The sequence below is a fragment of the Marmota monax genome, unplaced genomic scaffold, assembly GCF_021218885.2.
Source record: "Marmota monax isolate L192 unplaced genomic scaffold, Marmota_monax_Labrador192_F-V1.1 WCK01_AAM20220418_F8-fsc00075, whole genome shotgun sequence".
NCBI classification, from domain to species: domain Eukaryota; kingdom Metazoa; phylum Chordata; class Mammalia; order Rodentia; family Sciuridae; genus Marmota; species Marmota monax.
The window spans coordinates 120,911-141,373 of record NW_026694772.1 but is presented as its reverse complement, the minus strand read 5'-3'; the positions used below and the strand labels follow the sequence as shown (position 1 = coordinate 141,373).

The window sequence follows — 20,463 nt, the reverse complement described above, 5'->3', positions numbered from 1 at the left end:
ATATTTAATAAACACTATGACAAAGCATTATTGAAGAAATTCCAAAGTGTAGGGTCAATTAACTTCAGACTATATTTACCTCTGGCTACATAGAACTACTTGGTTTATCTTTAAAATTACTGTTTTCTTACTTGAAGAAGAGAGGACTGTTCACCACCACTGCAAAATACTGAATTGCTGCTGGCAAAGCTAGTGCTCTGTTCTAACGGTGAAATTTGTTAAAGAATTCATGTTTGTTGTAGTACAGTAACTCAGCATTCAATCCATCTCCCAGTGTCTACAAAAATATAAATAAAATAAATGAAATAGTATAAGAGCAAAGTTCAACAAAACATAGGCTGATTTATTAACTCAAATGGCCAAACCCAGACTCAGCATAGAGGGACAGAGATAGAAGAAGTGGAAGAATTGTTAGCAATGTTTTTACCATCTAATGTAATCTCTATCTTCCATATAAACTTCATATTCCCATCATTTTGTAGAGGTTTTGCTTTCCCCACCAACTCCTCATAGAATCAACAGTTGAATTCATACAGGCTTGCTTAAAAGTACTCTTCTAAGGGATTGTTAGGGAAGGTGAAGACAACCAGAAGGAGAAGGAAAACATGGGAAGGTAAGGGAGGAGAGAGGGGCAGGATGGACATTATCAAAGCATGATACATCAATGCACAAAAGTTTCATATTGAAATCCATTAATTTGTTCATTAGTATGCATTAATAATTATAATACATATAAATTTATTCTTTTCTATATCTTTTTATATTGTTTTTATATAACATTTTTACTTCTCTTATTGTGTTTTACATATACATACTCATCAGTGAAATTACCCAACAATTTTCATGCCTAGTAAAACTAAACTGTGAAAAAAATTAGGACTTGTATATATTATACAGCTGAAAATCAACAGGAAATAGAAAAATATAAGCCAAATGCAGATCTGGAAGGTCCAGACTATCATTTGTCTCATGGAGAAACTAATTCAGCAAAACAAAGACTATTTACCTTTGTGAGAAATTCAGAAATAAGAGGGGCATGATACCAAGCATATCAAAGCTGGTAAGAAATTGTGGAATCTTCTCATCTCTTCCTATCACCATGTGATAAGGAAGGATACTCCCAGCTCCTGGCTTTCCTTAGGGGAAAAGAGACATAAAACTGGACCCTGCATCAAATTTCTTGACTTTTCAGAAAGGATATCCAAGGTACTGATGTCAACTTCAAATCTTTTGCAGCACTTATGGAATGCAGGATATTCTAAATGCTTGAAGAATGCTGAGAACTAAAAACTGCTCAATGGCATGTTTCTGCTCCAGAAGGACAATAGCACAGCACAAAGAGGCCAATACAGTTCAGTGATATCTTTCTCTGAGGGAAAGAGAAGAGTGGATATATCTAATACTCCAGCTTCTTAGGAGATGGCCTGATGGTTTGGTTTCTCCCTTGCTTGTCAGGCACACTCTACATTTCTAGAAGCTTCTGAGAACTCTTAAGAGGTGGGTAGTGTGCCACTGATCCAGTGGACCTGCAGTACAGCAGACTGACACCAGAGGGAGGAAAAGATTACCAACTCCTGAAAAAATAAAACCCAGCAAATTTCTCAAATTACAGATCTATATGAGTAAGTGTAGAAGACACATCCACAAAGGAGTTTTGAGAGCTCATTAGTGAGGGTTTCCCCTGTAAAAAAGGCAGTATGTAAAGACTGCTAAAGGTGTTTTATTTTTTAAGGCAAGGATATCAACACAAAGTTAGGAATGTAAAGAAACAGGAAAAATCAGCATAATAAACAAACAAATCTCCAGAAACCAAGTCTAAAGAGACAGATTATATATCTTCTAGTACATCTTCCATTTATGCATTCATTCAAGATTTTACCCACCTATGCCCATCCCTATTAAAACTAAATTAGTACAAAGATAACCTTACATGAAAAATAACTGAATGTAACCTTAAGAAAGATTATCTACAAAATCATTCCAATGATGCATGAACAAAATAGAGAGAAAATAAAGAGATTAAAAAATATGAAAATATGTACAGCTCCACAAGTTGTTTGGTTCTTTTCATTTTTTTTCAATAAAGAGATAGAAAATATGAAAAGAACCAAACAAATTGTGGAGCTGTACAGTGCAATAACTGAACTGAAGAAATCACTAGAAGGATTATATAAACATATGATTATGTCAAAGAACAAAAGCAAATGAATTTGTAGATAGGTCATTTGAAATGATCTAATCAAAACCTGAATGCAGGATGTTTGAAAACAAAAGGTGTAAACAAAGCCTAAGGGATCCCATAAAACAGACCAATATATGAATTATGGCAGTCTCAAGAAGATAAGACAGAGTTAGAAACCTTATATAAAGTATATATGGAGGTGAACAGAGAGCCTACACCCTGGAAGCAATTTTTTACCCCTCACACATCAGATAGAAGACTAGAGTATAAAAAAGACCTCAAAAAGCTAAACACTGAAAAAACAAATAATCCAATCAATAAATGGGCTAAGAACCTGAACAGACACTTCTCAGAAGATGATATACAATCAATCAATAAATATATGAAAAATGCTCATCATCTCTATCAATTAGAGAAATGCAAATCAAAACCACTCTAAGATACCATCTCATTCTAGTCAGAATGGCAGCTATTATGAAGACAAACAACAATAAGTGTTGGCGAGGATGTGGGGGAAAAGATACACTCATACACTGCTGGTGGGACTGCAAATTGGTGCAGCCAATTTGGAAAGCAGTATAGAGTTTCCTTGGAATCTGGGAATGGAATCACCATTTTACCCAGCTATTCCTCTTCTTGGACTACACCCAAAGGACCTAAAAACAGCTTACTACAGGGATACAGCCACATCAATGTTTATAGCAGCACAATTCACAATAGCTAAACTATGGAGCAAACCTAGATGTCCTTCAGTGGATGAATGGAATAAAGAAAAAAAGGTGGCATATATACACAGTGGAATATTACTAAGCACTAAAAAAGAAAAAAATCATAGCATTTTCAGGTAAATGGATGGCATTAGTGCAGATAATGCTAAGTGAAGTGAGCCAATCCCCCCCAAAACACATGCCAAATGTTTTCTCTGATATGGGGGGGGGGTGTGACTCAATGTGGAGTAGGGAGGGAGAGCATGGTAGGAAGATTATTTCTAGATAGGGAAGAGGGTAGGAGGGAAAGGGAGGGGGGAAGGAGATTAGCAAGGATTGTGGAATGTGATGGTCAGTATTATACAAAGATGAAGATTTGAATTTGGTGTCAATATATCTTATAAATAAACAGAGATATGAAAAATTATGGTATATATATATATATATATATATATATATATATATATATATATATGTATTAAGAATTATAATGCAAAAAATAATACATGTATAATGGCATAATTTGGCATGAACATACTTTATATACAGTGTTACAAAAAATTGTGCTGTATATGTGTAATAAGGAGTGTAATGCATTCTACTATTGTTGTGTATTTAAAAACTAACTAAATAAATAAAAAGATAAATACAGAGGGATTATTGAATACAGAACAAGAAAAGCAAATATCACATAGAAGGAACTATATAGGACAGTTAGTGGATTTCTCAACAGAAGACTTTCGTGACAAAAAGTAGTGAGGTTTTAGTTTGTTTTGTTTTGTTTTGCTACCAGGGATTGAACCCAGGGGCACTTAACTACTGAGTCACATCCCCAGCCCTTTTAGTATTTTCTTTTGAGACAGCATCTTGCTAAGTTGCCTGTGGCCTTGCTATGTTGTTGAGACTGGCCTTGAACATGTGATCCTCCTGCCTCAGCCTACTGAGCCACTGGGATTTACAGGCATGTACCACCATACCTGGCAGGAGTGAGATTTTATATAAAACAGGTTTTATATAAAACAAAAACTTCTAACTAATGATATAATATCCAGCAAAACTATTGCTCAAAAATGAAAAGAAAAATATAAATCATTAAGACTTGACCAATAAACAAAAGTAAGAATTCATCACTATAGACCTACCTGAAAATAAATTCTAGAGTGAGTTCTTTAAGTTGAAATGAAAAAATTTAAACAGCAACACAAAAGCATATGAGAGCATATAGCTTGCAACTAAATATAAATATACATTCTCATTTGTCTATATGTGATATGCTAATAATCAAAATAGATGAATAAATCATTCTTGTTTCTGATACAGAAATTAAAAGACAAAAGCACAAAAGTAACAACTACAAAATATGTTAATAGATACACAATTAAAAGATTACATTTGTGAGATCAATAACAAATGAGTGGGGTGGGTAAAAAAAGTATGGTTTTATGTGAAAATAAAGTTATCAGATTAAAGTAGATCCTTAAAACTATAAGCTGTTATATGTAAGCCTATGGTAACCATGAAGAAAATATCAGTGGGATATACACTAAAGTAAATGATAAAGAAATTATGGCAATGAATTAATGATAAGCCACAATTCCTTTACCATTTATTATTTATCCTTTATTATTATCATCATAGTGGGGCAGGGGATATAGCTCAGTTGGTGGCATGCTTGCCTTGCATGCACAAGGTCCTGGGTTCAAACTCAGCACCACAAAAAACAGACTATTATCATAGTGAAAATTGTATGGTGATGATGAAATACAAAGGAAGATATCAAGAGAAGAAAAAAGGAATGAAATAGCTACAAGACAGAAAAAAAAAACTAAACTAAAAGACAATATTAAGTCTTCCCCTAATAATAATTACTTTAAATGTAAAAGGAATAGTTGGGTATGGTGGCCCATGCCTGTAATCCCAATGGCTCAGGAGGCTAAGGCAGGAAGATTGCAAGTTCAAAGCCACCCTCAGAAATTTAGTGAAGTCCCAAGCAAATTGGCAAGACCCTGTCTCTAAATAAAATATAAAAAGGCCTGGGGATGTGGGTCAGTGGTTAAGCACCTCTGGGTTCAATCCCTGGTACCAAAAATACATACACACATACATATGTATGTAAATGTAAAAAGAATAAACTCATCAATCAAAGCACATAAAGTAGTAGTGAATTGACTTATAAAATGATACAATTAATCATATGATGCCTTTGAAAGATCACTTTAGAATTAAGGACAGACAGGTTTAAATTAAAGGGATGGAAAAAAGTTTTTTCATGCAAAAAGTAACCAAAACAGCAGGAATGGCCATACTTACATCAGACAAAAGAGACTAAGATAAAGAAAAAAACGGGGGGATCCAACATGGCGGCTGGCAAGGAAGCAGCACTTTCAGTATCTCCACATTAACCGGATCAGAAACACCCATTAAAACAGCTACATTCTACCTACTGAGGAACTTCTAGCAAAATTCCGCTGAAAGGAGACCTGCCAGGAATTAGTAAGTTTATTAGAGGTGACAATTTGCCCCAGACAAGTGAATCTTGGCCGGTCACACGGGCGAAGAGGTCCAATCCCGCAGCCACCGCCCGACCGGCTCTGCAAGCGGCCCCCAGCGGCCAGGGACAGCGAGAAGGGTCCCCGCCTGGCCCAGCAGACGGCCCCCGCCATCCCGGCTCTCCTGGCAGCCCCGCTCGCTCTGTGATCGGCCACCCCGCCCGCCCGGCTCTTAGCCACGAGGCCGCTGCCTACCCGGTTCTACAAGCGGCCCCCGGCGAGAAGGGTCCCCGCCTGGCCTGGCAAACGGCCTGCGCCCTCCTGGCTCTGCTAACGGCCCCGCCCACCCGGCAAATGACCCCCCGCCCTCCCGGCTCTGCTGGCGGCCCCGCCCCTGGCCAGCGCAGGCCTGGCTCTGCAGGCGGCCCCCGGCGGCCCGCGCAGCGAGAAGGGTCCCCGCCTGGCCCGGCAGATGGCCTGTGCCCTCCCGGCTCTGCTAACGCCCCGCCCGCACGGCTAATGTCCCCTGCCCGCCCGGCTCTGCAAACGGCCCCGCCCACCCGGCAAACAGCCCCCCGACCTCCTGGCTCTGCTGGCGCCCCGCCCGCGGCCAGCACCAGCCCGGCTCTGCAGGCGGCCCCCAGCGGCCCCGCGCAGCGAGAAGGGTCCCCACCTGGCCCGGCAGATGGCCCGTGCCCTCCCGGCTCTGCTAACGGCCCCGCCCCCACTGCGAACGGCCCTGCCCACCCGGCAAACGGTTCCCCCCCTAGACGATGTGAAGGGAATCTAACCAAGCCTTTATGAAATACTGAACTGGGAACTAAAACCAGAGATCGTGTCAGACCAGAGACAAGCCAGTTCCACCCCTCCCTTCGGACACTCCAGCAAGGAGGCAGGGGCCCGCCATAGCAGAGCGGGGAAGTCACCAAAGTTCAGCCAAAGAGATTCCTTCCCAGCGGAATCTACTTTAGCAGGTGTGTGACTCCCACCCGCATCAGATACAAACAACGGGGAAACTTCAAAATCTCTCCGTGGGCGTGACCGTAAGGGCCAAAGGACTCTCGACCCCCAACTCCCAATACTGCCAGTGATGTGGGCGTGACTGTAGGGGTGGAGGGAAGCAGAGAAGACTCCCCACCCCCAACTCCCCCATCCACCAACTGAGAGGGCGTGAAGGTAGGGGCGGAGGGAAACAGAGGACACTCCAGACCCCGAAATCCTCCTACCGCCAGCGGAGTGGTCATGATTGTAGGGGCTGAGGGAAGCAGAGGGGATCCTCGACCCCCAACTCCCATTACCACCAGTGGCGACACCAATGGTCTTAGCCGCCAGATTCCGAAGGTGTGCCCACCAAAGGGGTCCGGAAAAATGAAACTATTGACTCCCAGAACACAGCTCCACAGCACTGGGGCTTAGATGAATGACAGAGAGAGTGCTCAGTCGTTAGGGAAATAGAGCACTCAGAGGGGCTGAAAGTGTAACCAAATCCTTGGAGAACCGCCTCCGGTGCACAGGACCTGGCTGGCTGGCAGGAGGAAGGGGAGGAGGGGAAGTAGAAGTGAAACAGCTCTGGACCAACAGGATTGAGAGGCTCCCAGGAGCCGCCTTACAGGGATTGCTGTTGACACATTGAGGGCAAATCTCAGCCCGGAGGGCACAGCTTTGCCTACGGGAAGAGAACAAAATGGTCTAAGACCTAATTTTATTTCTTATTTTATTTTTTCTCTCCCTTTTTCCCTCTTTCTCTCCCCTTCCAAGTTTTATTGTTCTTTCCATTCTCCTCTATGCTATCTAACTCCCCCTCCTTCTTTCTTTTCAAGAGCACCTTCCTTCCCCTTCCCCCCAACTTTCATCCCAAGCATTACGTCCTCCATTTCGTGTAACTGTCTAAATGCAAACAGGGGAATGTTTCAAGGCCGTCTATAGTGCTCCTAAATACCTAGCTACTACCAACACCCTGATCCAATTGACGGTTAGCATCCCCCTTCAGTAGAGCAATCTTCTAAAGTAGCGAAGACATACTAACCCTTATACCTTCATAGCACCTAACCTAAAGTCCTAAGAACAAAAAACAAATCACTATATGCATACAAAATCCAGAAGCCCTTTATAAATTGAATGAATCAGCTCTAAAGTACAATAAAGCCCAACATCTAAAGGCATAATCTCCCACCACAAAGGAGAGACACCAGAGATAAACAAAGCCAAAACAAATGTATAAGAGAAAGCAGTTACAAAGCAGTCAAACAGAGCTGGAAAGTAACGTGAACAACATGAAAAAAAACCAGGGAAAAAAGGAGTACAGAGAATGCAGGACAACTTAAATCTACAGGAGGACCTAGAAGCATCAGAAACATGGACAGGGAAAGAAATCAAGGCATACCTAACTCAGATGGAACGGAATTTTAGAGAAGACATAAGACAGCAAATCCAAGAATTGAAAGTATATTTTGAAAACCAACTAAACAAACAAATTCAAACTGCAAAGAACAAGCTTTACCAGGAGATAGAGATCTTAAAAAAAAAAACCAAACAGTGATTTTAGAAATGCAAGAAACCATAAACCAGATTAAAAATGCTAACGAGAATATTACAAATAGACTAGATCAAGTAGATGTCAGAACATCAGATAATGAAGACAAAGTTTATCAACTTGAAAAGAATATAGTCAATACTGAAAAGATGCTTAAATCTCATGAGCAATCTATCCAAGAGATATGGGATCTCATCAAAAAACCAAATTTGAGAGTCATTGGGATAGAAGAAGGCACAGAGGTTCAAGCCAAAGGAATGGACAACCTATTGAATGAAATAATCCTAGAAAACTTCCCAGAGATGAAAGATGGAATGGACTGCCAAATCCTGGAAGCCTACAGGACCCCAAACATCCAAAACTGTAATAGGCCAACTCCAAGACATATAATTATGAAGATAGCCAACATACAGAACAAGGAGAGAATATTAAAAGCTACGAGGGAAAGGAGGCAGATTACATTCAGGGGTAAACCAATTAGGTTAATGGCTGATTTTTCATCACAGACTTTGAAAGCGAGAAGATCCTGGAACAATGTATTTCAAACGCTGAAAAATAATGGATTCCAACCAAGAATACTGTATCCAGCAAAATTAAGCTTCAGATTTGACAATGAAATTAAAATCTTTCACGATAAACAAAAGCTAAAAGATTTTGCAGCCAGAAAACCAGCACTGCAAAGCATTTTGGGCAAAATTCTACAAGAAGAGGAATGGAAAAACAGTGCCCAAAACCAACAGCGGGAGGTATCTCAGTAAAGGGGGAGGAAAACAACCAAAAAGTAAAAAATAGCCAAACTAAAATAAATAAATAAATAAACATGACTGGAAGTACAAATCATATTTCAATTGTAACCTTAAATGTTAATGGAATAAACTCACCAATCAAGAGACACAGACTGGTAACCTGGATCAAAAAAACAAATCCAACAATATGCTGCCTTCAGGAGACTCATATGATAGGAAAAGACATACACAGGCTGAAGGTGAAAGGTTGGGAAAAATCATACCACTCACATGGCCCTCGGAAGCAAGCAGGAGTGGCCATACTCATATCGAATAAAATCAACTTCAAACCTAAGTTAATCAAAAGGGATAAAGAAGGACACTATATCCTGTTAAAAGGAACTATTCACCAACAAGACATAACAATTATCAATTTATATGCACCAAATAATGGTGCAGCAACGTTCATAAAACAAACTCTCCTCAAGTTCAAGAGTCAAATTGACCACAACACAATAATTATGGGTGACTTCAACACACCGCTCTCGCCATTAGACAGATCCTCCAGACAAAAGCTGAATAAAGAAACTATAGAACTCAATGACACAATCAATAACCTAGACTTAACAGACATATATAGAATATATCAACCATCATCAAGTGGATATACGTTCTTCTCAGCAGCACATGGATCGTACTCAAAGATAGATCATATATTATGCCATAGGGCAACTCTTAGTAAATATAAAGGAGTGGAGATAATACCATGCACCATATCTGATCATAATGGAATGAAACTGGAAATCAATGAAAAAAGAAGGAAGGAAAAATCCTGCATCACATGGAAAATAAACAATATGTTACTGAATGATCAATGGGTCACAGAAGACATAAAGGAGGAAATCAAAAAATTCTTAGAGATAAACGACAATTCAGACACAACATACCGGAATCTATGGGACACAATGAAAGCAGTTTTAAGAGGGAAATTCATTTCCTGGAGTTCATTCCTCAAAAAAAGAAAAAAACAACAAATAAACGAACTCACACTACATCTCAAAACCCTAGAAAAGGAAGAGCAAAACAACAGCAAATATAGCAGAAGACAAGAAATAATTAAAATCAGAGCGGAAATCAACGAAATTGAAACAAAAAAAACCATTGAAAACATTGATAAATCTAAAAGTTGGTTCTTTGAAAAAATAAATAAGATCGACAGACCCTTAGCCATGCTAATGAAGAGAAGAAGAGAGAAAACTCAAATCAGTAACATACGGGATGAAAAAGGCAATATCACAACAGACACTACAGAAATACAGAAGATAATTAGAAAGTATTTTGAAACCCTATATTCTAATAAAATAGAAGACAGTGAAGACATCCATAAATTTCTTAAGTCATATGAGCTGCCCAAATTGAGTCAGGAACACACACACAATTTAAACAGACCAATAACAAAGGAAGAAATAGAAGAAGCCATCAAAAGACTACCAACCAAGAAAAGCCCTGGACCAGATGGGTATATGTGGTGAGCCGCTTCTGCCGTTTCTGCAGATTATGGTCGCCATTACAAGATGACGCTGGCTCCGCTGTGGTCTGTGACAAACAACTCCTTATCTGGGAGAGTTGGCACATGATTTTTCACCACCCTGTGAGAAAGCTCCACGCAGCAGCTTTGCATTGGGGCTTGGGATGCTTTATTAAGGCTGGGAGGGGCATCAGAGAGAGAAGAAGAAATATCAAGGGCCTGAATAAACTGCTGAAAGAAGATTCTCGAGTTGCGTCTTCCTTGCGGGCAAGGGGTCGCGACAAGTGGTGCCGAGACCCGGGAACCAGAACTTTCAGCAGTCAGGGGTGGTGCACCGGTTAGTCCCAGGTAAGTGGGATCCGCGATCAAAGCGGGGTTAGTCCCTAGTAAGTGGGATCCGCGACCAAAGCGGGGCAGCTCCTCTGTAAACACAGAGAGAGCCTTACATTTTATTGCAGCTGCACTGTGTACTTTCGCTTTTGTTTTTTGTGCTTCTTTTGTTGTTGTGACGACAGGGACGCTCCCCTGTAAAAGGAAGAGAGCGGGGAATGCATAGAACGGAACGCTCCCCTGTAAAAGGAAGAGAGCGGGGACTTTTGTACTTTCACTTTCTTTATAGCTCTAAAAACATTATGGGCTTTGCTTCTTCAAGCCCAATTTTGTTGGCCCTAGATGGGTTGTTACATTCAAAAGGACTTAAGATAAAGCAGAGCACTTTGCAGATGTTTTTGAGAGAAGCTGATATAGCGTCTCCTTGGTTTGCTTTTTCAGGGAGTCTTAGGATTCCTAGCTGGGACAAATTAGGGAAAGATCTAGATTTTGCTCGTGAGCAAGGCACCTTAGAGGGTGGCGTTATACCACTTTGGAAGTTAGTTAGAGGATGTATAACAGATGGTCAATGCCAAGAAGCTGTGAGTGAGGGTCAGGCCGTTCTTGAACAACTACATGAGGAAAAATCTGAAGGATCATGTAGTGAAGTGGCAGAGAGTATTAAAAGTAACAGTAGTGAGAAGGCAAAAGAGCCTGAAGATAAAAATAGGAGAAGGCTCTACCCAGACTTGACCGAATTAAAAACGCCTGAGAACACAAGCGACTCAGAGAGTTCTGAGGACCTTGATATATCGTTACAACAACTACATAAGATAAAAATGAAAAAGAAGAAAAAGGAGACACAGGGCACGCAGGCCTACTGTAAGAAGGGGAAGGGAGTTAACATTGGTCAACAAAACTCTGAGGAGGAGGAGGTAGAATATCTAGAAGAAGATATGGTGCCGATTGCCCCACCTCCGTATGTGGGGGGGAGCCAAGGTTCCGGGAGATCTTTCATGCACAAGTTTGGAGGACAGTTAATACAGATATGGGACTTGCATACCCTGTATTTCAGGACAATAACAGGGGAAGATATCATGAGCCTTTAGACTTTAAGCTAATTAAAACCTTGGCAGAATCTGTCCGCACTTATGGCATAGATGTCGCTTTCACTCTCACTCAGGTGGAGGGACTTACTAGATTTTGCATGACTCCCTCAGATTGGGCTAGTCTAGTCCACACTTGTGTTTCCCCAGGGAAATATTAGGAGTCCAAAGTTGGCTGTTTAATGTTTCTGGCAGTACCCAAGACTCGGAGCGAGATAGGAGACTTAAAATTACTTCACACAATTCACAATTGTTTAATGCTACATTACCCTCCGCAGCAGTCTGTCTCCAATCTCCATTCCTGTTTCTTTTGGCTAATGTTACATCACAGGGGATGCTTAATTGCTCTAATATTACCTGTTATTTGTCTGAGTGTTGGAATGGATCCTGGCCTATGGCAGTGGTTATGAAAATTCCAACTTTTGTCCTGATCCCGGTTACTGCAGATCCAGAGTCATTTCCTATTGTTGAACTGATTAGAGCCCGTAGAGATTTTGGAATTACGGCAGCTATAGTGACAGCTGTGGCGGTGTCTGCTGCTGCAGCAGTTATAGCTGGAGTAGCCATGGCCAGCCAGGTACAAACTGCTGCCACTATTAATCAGGTTATTCAACAAACATCCACCATACTTGAATCTCAAAGTAGAATTAATCAACACATTTTATCTGGGATTCTGGCTGCTAATCAAAGGATAGATCTGCTTCAAGCTCAAGTTGAGGAATTGTCTGACCTAGTACATTTGGGTTGTATTGATCAACGTGCACATTTATGTATAACCTCTGTCAGATTTTATGATTCCAGAAATGCCTCCCACATCATCGGAGAGTATCTATCCGGAACCTGGTCCATGGAAGCAGAAAACTTGATCCAGTCTCAACTAACTCAGATTGCTGTTCTGAATAGCACCCGTGTCGATCCTGTGACTTTGGGTCAATTCACCGATTGGATATCTTCTGCTTTTTCCTTCTTCAAAGAGTGGGTGGGAGTAGGCATTTTTGGTGCAATGTCTTGCTTCAGTGTTGTACTCTGTTTGTGGCTTCTCTGTCGCCTTAAGGCCCGCAGTGCTCACGATAAGGCTATGATCATACAAGCTCTTGCAGCTTTAGAAAATGGCAACTCACCTCAAGTCTGGCTTGTGCATCTTAAGCAGTAAACCTTTGTCATGGTCATTACACCCCAAGTTATTATAACATTGCACTGGGATCGACATGACTTTCCTTGTTATTCTCTTAGTGTTGGAAAGCCCTTGCACTCTGCCGGTCTTACTGCCATTGCACGCAGATGGGTTTCCACACTAGTACTTTTCTATCGCCTTGAAGTTCGTGCCTTTCTTTCAGGGTGCTGTCAACTTGTTTGTCATTATAAACAGCCACAGTTCAGCCTCAGCTATCCCCCTTCGTCCACCATCGTCACGATACAGGATGCGAGGCAAGGCACTGCACTTGAGTGATCCTTGACGTGGACCTCAAGGAGAGCATGTCCTATTGCATGCGGGTTAGACGCGTTCACGCCCCGCCCCACGAAAAAAGGCGTCGGCTGATATGGCCTCAGATCTGGGGAAGGCGCCTCCTTAGGACTGAGTCATACTATGCAGCCACTTCTGCACAGTGGGATAGGACCTCTACTCTCGCCTGTATTGTTTTTAGAAAACAGAAAAGGGGGAACTGTGGTGAGCCGCTTCTGCCGTTTCTGCAGATTATGGTCGCCATTACAAGATGACGCTGGCTCCGCTGTGGTCTGTGACAAACAACTCCTTATCTGGGAGAGTTGGCACAGGATTTTTCACCACCCTGTGAGAAAGCTCCACGCAGCAGCTTTGCATTGGGGCTTGGGATGCTTTATTAAGGCTGGGAGGGGCATCAGAGAGAGAAGAAGAAATATCAAGGGCCTGAATAAACTGCTGAAAGAAGATTCCCGAGTTGCGTCTTCCTTGCGGGCAAGGGGTCGCGACAGGTATACAGTGGAGTTTTACAAAACCTTCAAAGAAGAATTAATACCAATACTTTTCAAGCTATTTCAAGAAATAGAAAAAGAAGGAGCTCTTCCAAATTCATTCTATGAGGCCAACATCACCCTGATCCCGAAACCAGACAAAGACACCTCAAAGAAAGAAAACTACAGATCAATATCTCTAATGAAAATAGATGCAAAAATTCTCAATAAAATCCTGGCAAATCGAATACAAAAGCATATCAAAAAAATTGTGCACCATGATCAAGTAGGATTCATCCCTGGGATGCAAGGTTGGTTCAATATACGGAAATCAATAAATATTATTCACCACATCAATAGACTTAAAGATAAGAACCATATGACCATCTCGATAGATGCAGAAAAAGCATTCAACAAAGTACAGCATCCTTTTATGTTCAAAACACTAGAAAAACTGGGGATAACAGGAACTTACCTCAATATTGTAAAAGCTATATATGCTAAGCCTCAGGCTAACATCATTCTAAATGAAGAAAAACTGAAGGCATTCCCGCTAAAATCTGGAACAAGACAGGGATGCCCTCTCTCACCACTTCTATTTAATTTAGTCCTTGAAATACTAGTCAGAGCAATTAGACAGACAAAAGAAATTAAAGGCATAAAAATAGGAAAAGAAGAACTTAAAATATCACTATTTGCGGACGATATGATCCTATACTTAGAAGACCCAAAAGGGTCTACAAAGAAACTACTAGAGCTAATAAATGAATTCAGCAAAGTGGCAGGATATAAAATCAACACGCATAAATCAAAGGCATTCCTGTATATCAGCGACAAATCCTCTGAAATGGAAATGAGGACAACCACTCCATTCACAATATCCTCAAAAAAAAATAAAATACTTGGGAATCAACCTAACAAAAGAGGTAAAAGACTTATACAATGAATACTACAGAACCCTAAAGAGAGAAATAGAAGAAGATCTTAGAAGATGGAAAAATATACCCTGTTCATCAATAGGCAGAACTAACATCATCAAAATGGCGATATTACCAAAAGTTCTCTATAGGTTTAATGCAATGCCAATCAAAATCCCAACGGCATTTCTTGTAGAAATAGAGAAAGCAATCATGAAATTCATATGGAAAAATAAAAGACCCAGAATAGCAAAAACAATGCTAAGCAGGAAGTGTGAATCAGGCGGTATAGCGATACCAGACTTCAAACTATACTACAGAGCAATAGTAACAAAAACAGCATGGTACTGGTACCAAAACAGGCGGGTGGACCAATGGTACAGAATAGAGGACACAGAAACCAATCCACAAAACTACCACTATCTTATATTTGATAAAGGGGCTAAAAGCATGCAATGGAGGAAGGATAGCATCTTCAACAAATGGTGCTGGGAAAACTGGAAAACCATATGCAACAAAATGAAACTGAATCCCTTGCTCTCACCATGCACAAAAGTTAATTCAAAATGGATCAAGGAGCTTGATATCAAATCAGAGACACGGTGTCTGATAGAAGAAAAAGTTGGCTATGATCTACATACTGTGGGGTCAGGCTCCAAATTCCTCAATAGGACACCCATAGCACAAGAGTTAATAACTGGAATCAACAAATGGGACTTACTCAAACTAAAAAGTTTTTTCTCAGCAAAAGAAACAATAAGAGAGGTAAATAGGGAGCCTACATCCTGGGAACAAATCTTGATTCCTCACACTTCAGATAGAGCCCTAATATCCAGAGTATACAAAGAACTCAAAAAATTAGACAATAAGATAACAAACAACCCAATCAACAAAGGGGCCAAGGACCTGAACAGACACTTCTCAGAGGAGGACATACAGTCAATCAACAAGTACATGAAAAAATGCTCACCATCTCTAGCTGTCAGAGAAATGCAAATCAAAACCACCCTAAGATACCATCTCACTCCAGTAAGATTGGCAGCCATTATGAAGTCAAACAACAACAAGTGCTGGCGAGGATGTGGGGAAAAGGGTACACTTGTACATTGCTGGTGGGACTGCAAATTGGTGTTGCCAATTTGGAAAGCAGTATGGAGATTTCTTGGAAAGCTGGGAATGGAGCCACCATTTGACCCAGCTATTCCCCTTCTCGGTCTATTCCCTAAAGACCTAAAAAGAGCATGCTACAGGGACACTGCTACATCGATGTTCATAGCAGCACAATTCACAATAGCAAGACTGTGGAACCAACCTAGATGCCCTTCAATAGACGAATGGATAAAAAAAATGTGGCATTTATACACATTGGAGTATTACTCTGCATTAAAAAATGACAAATTCATAGAATTTGCAGGGAAATGGATAGCATTAGAGCAGATTATGCTAAGTGAAGCTAGCCAATCCCTAAAAACAAATGCCAAATGTCTTCTTTGATATAAGGAGAGTAACTAAGAACAGAGTAGGGACGAAGAGCAGGAGAAGAAGATTAACATTAAACAGGGATGAGAGGTGGGAGGGAAAGGGAGAGAGAAGGGAAATTGCATGGAAATGGAAGGAGACCTCAGGGTTATACAAAATTATATACAAGAGGAAGTGAGGGGAAAGGGAAAAATAATACAAGGGGGAGAAATGAATGACAGTAGAGGTGGTAGAGAGAGAAGAGGGGAGGGGAGGGGAGGGGAGGGGAGGGGAGGGGAGGGGTGGGGAGGGTGGATAGTAGAGGATAGGAAAGGCAGCAGAATACAACAGACACTAGTATGGCAATATGTAAATCAATGGATGTGTAACTGATGTGATTCTGCAATCTGTATACGGGGTAAAAATGGGAGTTCATAACCCACTTGAATCAAAGTGTGAAATATGATATATCAAGAACTATGTAATGTTTTGAACAACCAACAATAAAAATTTTAAAAAAATTAATGAATGTAATATACCACATTAACAGTGTAAAAGAAAAAAATCACATTATTTTATCAATACATATGGAGCCAATATTTGTCAAAATTTAACACCCTTTCACAATGAAATACTTGCAGCAATACCAGTTGCAGTGGTGCACACCTGTAATTCCAGTGGCTTGGGAGGCTGAGGCAGGAGGATCATGAGTTCAAAGACAGCCTCAGCAACAGTGAGGCCCTAAGCAACTCGGGGAGACCCTGTCTCTAAATAAAATACAAAATAGGACTGGGTATGGGGCTCAGTGGTCGAGTGCCCCTGAAATGAATCCCTGGTACTAAAAAAAAATACTTTCAGCAAAGTAAGTACAGAAGGAAATTAACTGAACATCTGACAAAGCCCTATATGAAAAACAAACTGATAACACCAAATGTAATGGTAAAAAAAATCAAAAGCTTTACCTAAAAGATCACAAACAAGGCAAGAATGGCCACTCTCCCTCTTTATTGGAGGGGGTATGCTAGGGATCGAACCCAGATTTACAATCCTATTTACCACTTTCTCCCATACTTTTCAACATAAACTGGAAATACTAGCGAGGGCAATTAAGTAAGATAAAGAGAATATAAAATATATCAAAATCAAAAGTTAAAGTAAAATTGTTTCTGATTCTATATCTCATATGTAGGAAATGCTAAGGATTCCACACACAACAACACAGAAATAATAAACTAATTCAGCAAAGGAGCAAGATACAAAATCAACACACACAAAAAATCAGTTGAATTTCTATATAATAAAAATAAATAATCTTAAAAGAAAATGACCTAATTTACAATAGTACCAAAAAGAGTGAAATACTTAGTAACAAACTTAAATAGGAAGTTTTAAAATTTTGCATACTAAAACTACAAAAAAATTGATGAAGCCACTGAAGATGACACAAATAGAGAAAAATCCTGCCCCTATACCATCCAAAGCAATCGACAGATATAATGAAATCCCTATAAAAACTTAATGGTATTTTTTTACAAAAGTAGAAAAAGATTCTAAAATTCACATTCAACCACACACACACACAAAAAAAAAAACTGAATAGCTCATTCAATTTACAAAAAAAGAATAAAAACGCTGGGGCTACATACTTTATGATTTTAATATATATCTCAGAATTATAGTAATCTGTAATATACTAACGCATGGTGCTGACATAAAGACAGACACATGGACCAATGAAATACAATAGAGAGCCCAGAAATGAACCCTTGAATATGCAGTCAACTCACATTTGGCAATGGTTCCAAGAATACAAATTGGAGAAAGGATAGATTCTTAACCAAATGGAAATGGAAAAACTGGCTATCCACATGCAGAAGAGTAATTTTGGATCTTTTTCTTGTCCCATACATAATTATCAAATCTAAATGGATTAGACAATTAAACATATGACCTATATTTTCAAAACTCCTTGAAGAAACATGGGGGAAGATTTTCACATCAATGGTATTGTTGATGTTTGGGGTTTACACTAAAAACACAGCTAACAAAACTATAGATAAGTGGAACTACCACAACTAAAAACCTACACAGCAAAGGAAACAGTCAACAGAGAAAGAAAGGCAATCTATGTAGTGGGGAAAATATTTATAAACCATATATTTAATAAGTGGTTAATATGTAAAATGGATAAGAGACTCATAACTCAACAGAAAAAAACCCAAAATATATAAAAAATGGGCAAAGGACTTAATCAGAGACTTCTCCAATGACATACAAATGATCAAGTTACATGAAACCACACTCAATATCAGGGAACTGAAGGCCAAAACTACAATGAGGTACTCCCTCACAACATTATTATTCTCCCATTAAAAGAAGGAAATTATTTTATATGCTACAACATAGATGGACCTTGAAGACATGAAGTTAAGTGAAATAAACCAGACACAGAAATATAAATACTCGGGCTGGGGATGTGGCTCAAGCGGTAGCGCGCTCGCCTGGCATGCGTGCGGCCCGGGTTCCATCCTCAGCACCACATACAAACAAAGATGTTGTGTCCGCCGAAAACTAAAAAATAAATATTAAAAAAAAAAAAAGAAATATAAATACTCTAATATTCCACTTTACAAGATGTATCTAATAGAGCTAACTTACTGAAGCAGAACTGTGACTGCCATGGGCTGGATGGAGGAAAAAAATGGGCAGTTGCTGTTCAGTCACACAAAATGAGAAAGTTCTAGATATCTGATGTACAATACTATTTATAGTTAACAAAACTATACCTTTAAGTGTGTAATAGTGTAGATATCTTCCTATGTTTAATATAGTGAAAATGAAAAATATAATAGGAAATTTAACCAAGTAATAACATTCCTACTAAAGTTAAGGTCGGTCTGCCATGCCTTCTACACTAAAACTTGGTTTTGTATGAAAAAAATATTCTGCCTCTTTCTCTGAAAAAGGGATTTTAGCCATTTCCTCACAAATCCCAAACAAGTATTCTCTTTAGTTCACTGACACTTCAGTGAAGATGGCAAATAGATGAAGTTCAGCACTTAAAAAAAATCAGATGGGAGGAAACACAATTTAAAGTGACACTCTCAACTACAATAATAAACAATGTTAAGGACCATAACTTCACCTAAAAACAAGTGGGTGTTCTTGCAGATGTCTAAGAAGGTTTGATATGAGAGTCACTCTTTCTCCTTTCTCTTCAGGGACTCTTCTAGTCATGGCTGTGTCATTGAATACTTTCTTTTCTTCCTGTTGTATGACTGGGGAGGATCAGATGCTCACTCCAGAATAGTGTTCTTTTACAAATAAAAAGCCAAACTATAATACTACAATCCACTTACAGGGAATGCTATGAGGCACAACTGATTCTGCTAGTAAGACTAGTACAAAATCAGTAAGTACAGGACGACCATAAATGACCAATTTTGATTTTAGCCAATTTGACTTTCTCTCTTATGACAGCATGCTTTATATAAAAACTGACAAGTAGGAGGTAATAATATTGCTAAAATAGAGCATAATGAAAACTATTTGAAGAATAAAAGTTTACAAGTTAGAAAAGAGTAAAGATAATATCACATAATAGCAGAAATTGGAAATGAATCTTTAAAGGTACATATATTTTTAATATATTTCTCAGAATATATGTAAATTCACTTGGGAAGATAGTGTCATACAGAGAAATGTATATGCACTGTAGAATCTTGCTATTTGCTAGCCATGAGATCATAGAAAATTAGACTGATCTTCAGTAAACTATCAGCTTGCTGCGACGATTAGAGATTATTTTATGTATTGGCAACCTGGTGATCTGTATTTGTCTTGCATACCCAGAAATAAAATGTATAATTACTGAGTCAAGAATAGCTGACATTATTTTCAAAATCATTATGAAGTATTTTTATATGAAGAGATCTTTGCCCATTAACAGTCATTCCTGTTCTCCCTCTCTAAATGTTCCCCAAATCTACAAAAGACACTTTTTGAGAATCTAAAAGTTGCCAACCTTTAAAGAAAAGTTCATCCTTCTGTTGGGTCTCCTATCAGAAAATATTCTCTCAGTCTTAGTTAGCAGCCATACATACTACATTCTAATAATACTGCTGGACTCTTTTACTCCCCAACCTTTTTTTTAAATTGACTCCCAGGGGTAGTTTTGTGGGTCCTGAAATTTTATACAATTTTGATGATATTCCTTAAAAGTGGGATACAAAATTTTGAATATAAAATGAATATGAAAGAAATTGCAATAAGTATGAAAAAACTGACATGCAGCTCCAAAAAAATGCAGCCAGAAAATTTATTTTACCAACTCATTATCTGAGAAACTTTTCATCCAATTCTGGTTTCATATTCTGACCCTAGTTTTACATAGTGAGGTGTTTTAGCCTTTTCTAGAAACTAACATGAGGATCCAGTTTTCTAACATAGTGAGATTATTTTTATGGATAGTATAAATGTTTTCTCTGCTTTACAAATCACACTGAAAATGTTATTTAAATGTTTAGAGTGTTTAACAAGTTTGGGAATCCTCTTTTATGAGAACTATGAAATTTCAG

At 39.3% G+C, this 20,463-nt stretch overlaps 1 protein-coding gene across 1 annotated transcript; it reads left to right on the top strand.

Annotated features, from left to right (window-relative positions):
* The first annotated feature begins 10,362 nt into the window (after positions 1–10,362).
* LOC131423435 (uncharacterized) lies at positions 10,363–13,362 on the top strand. Its single transcript, XM_058572895.1, has 2 exons — positions 10,363–10,512; positions 11,730–13,362. The coding sequence occupies exon 2, from the start codon at positions 11,914–11,916 to the stop codon at positions 12,730–12,732; it is 819 nt and encodes a 272-aa protein (XP_058428878.1). The 5' UTR covers positions 10,363–10,512; positions 11,730–11,913; the 3' UTR covers positions 12,733–13,362.
* The last annotated feature ends 7,101 nt before the right edge of the window (positions 13,363–20,463 follow it).

Coding starts and splice junctions, on each gene's coding strand:
- LOC131423435 (XM_058572895.1), top strand. CDS start 11,914: ATGCTTAATTGCTCTAATATTACCTGTTATTTGTCTGAGTGTTGGAAT.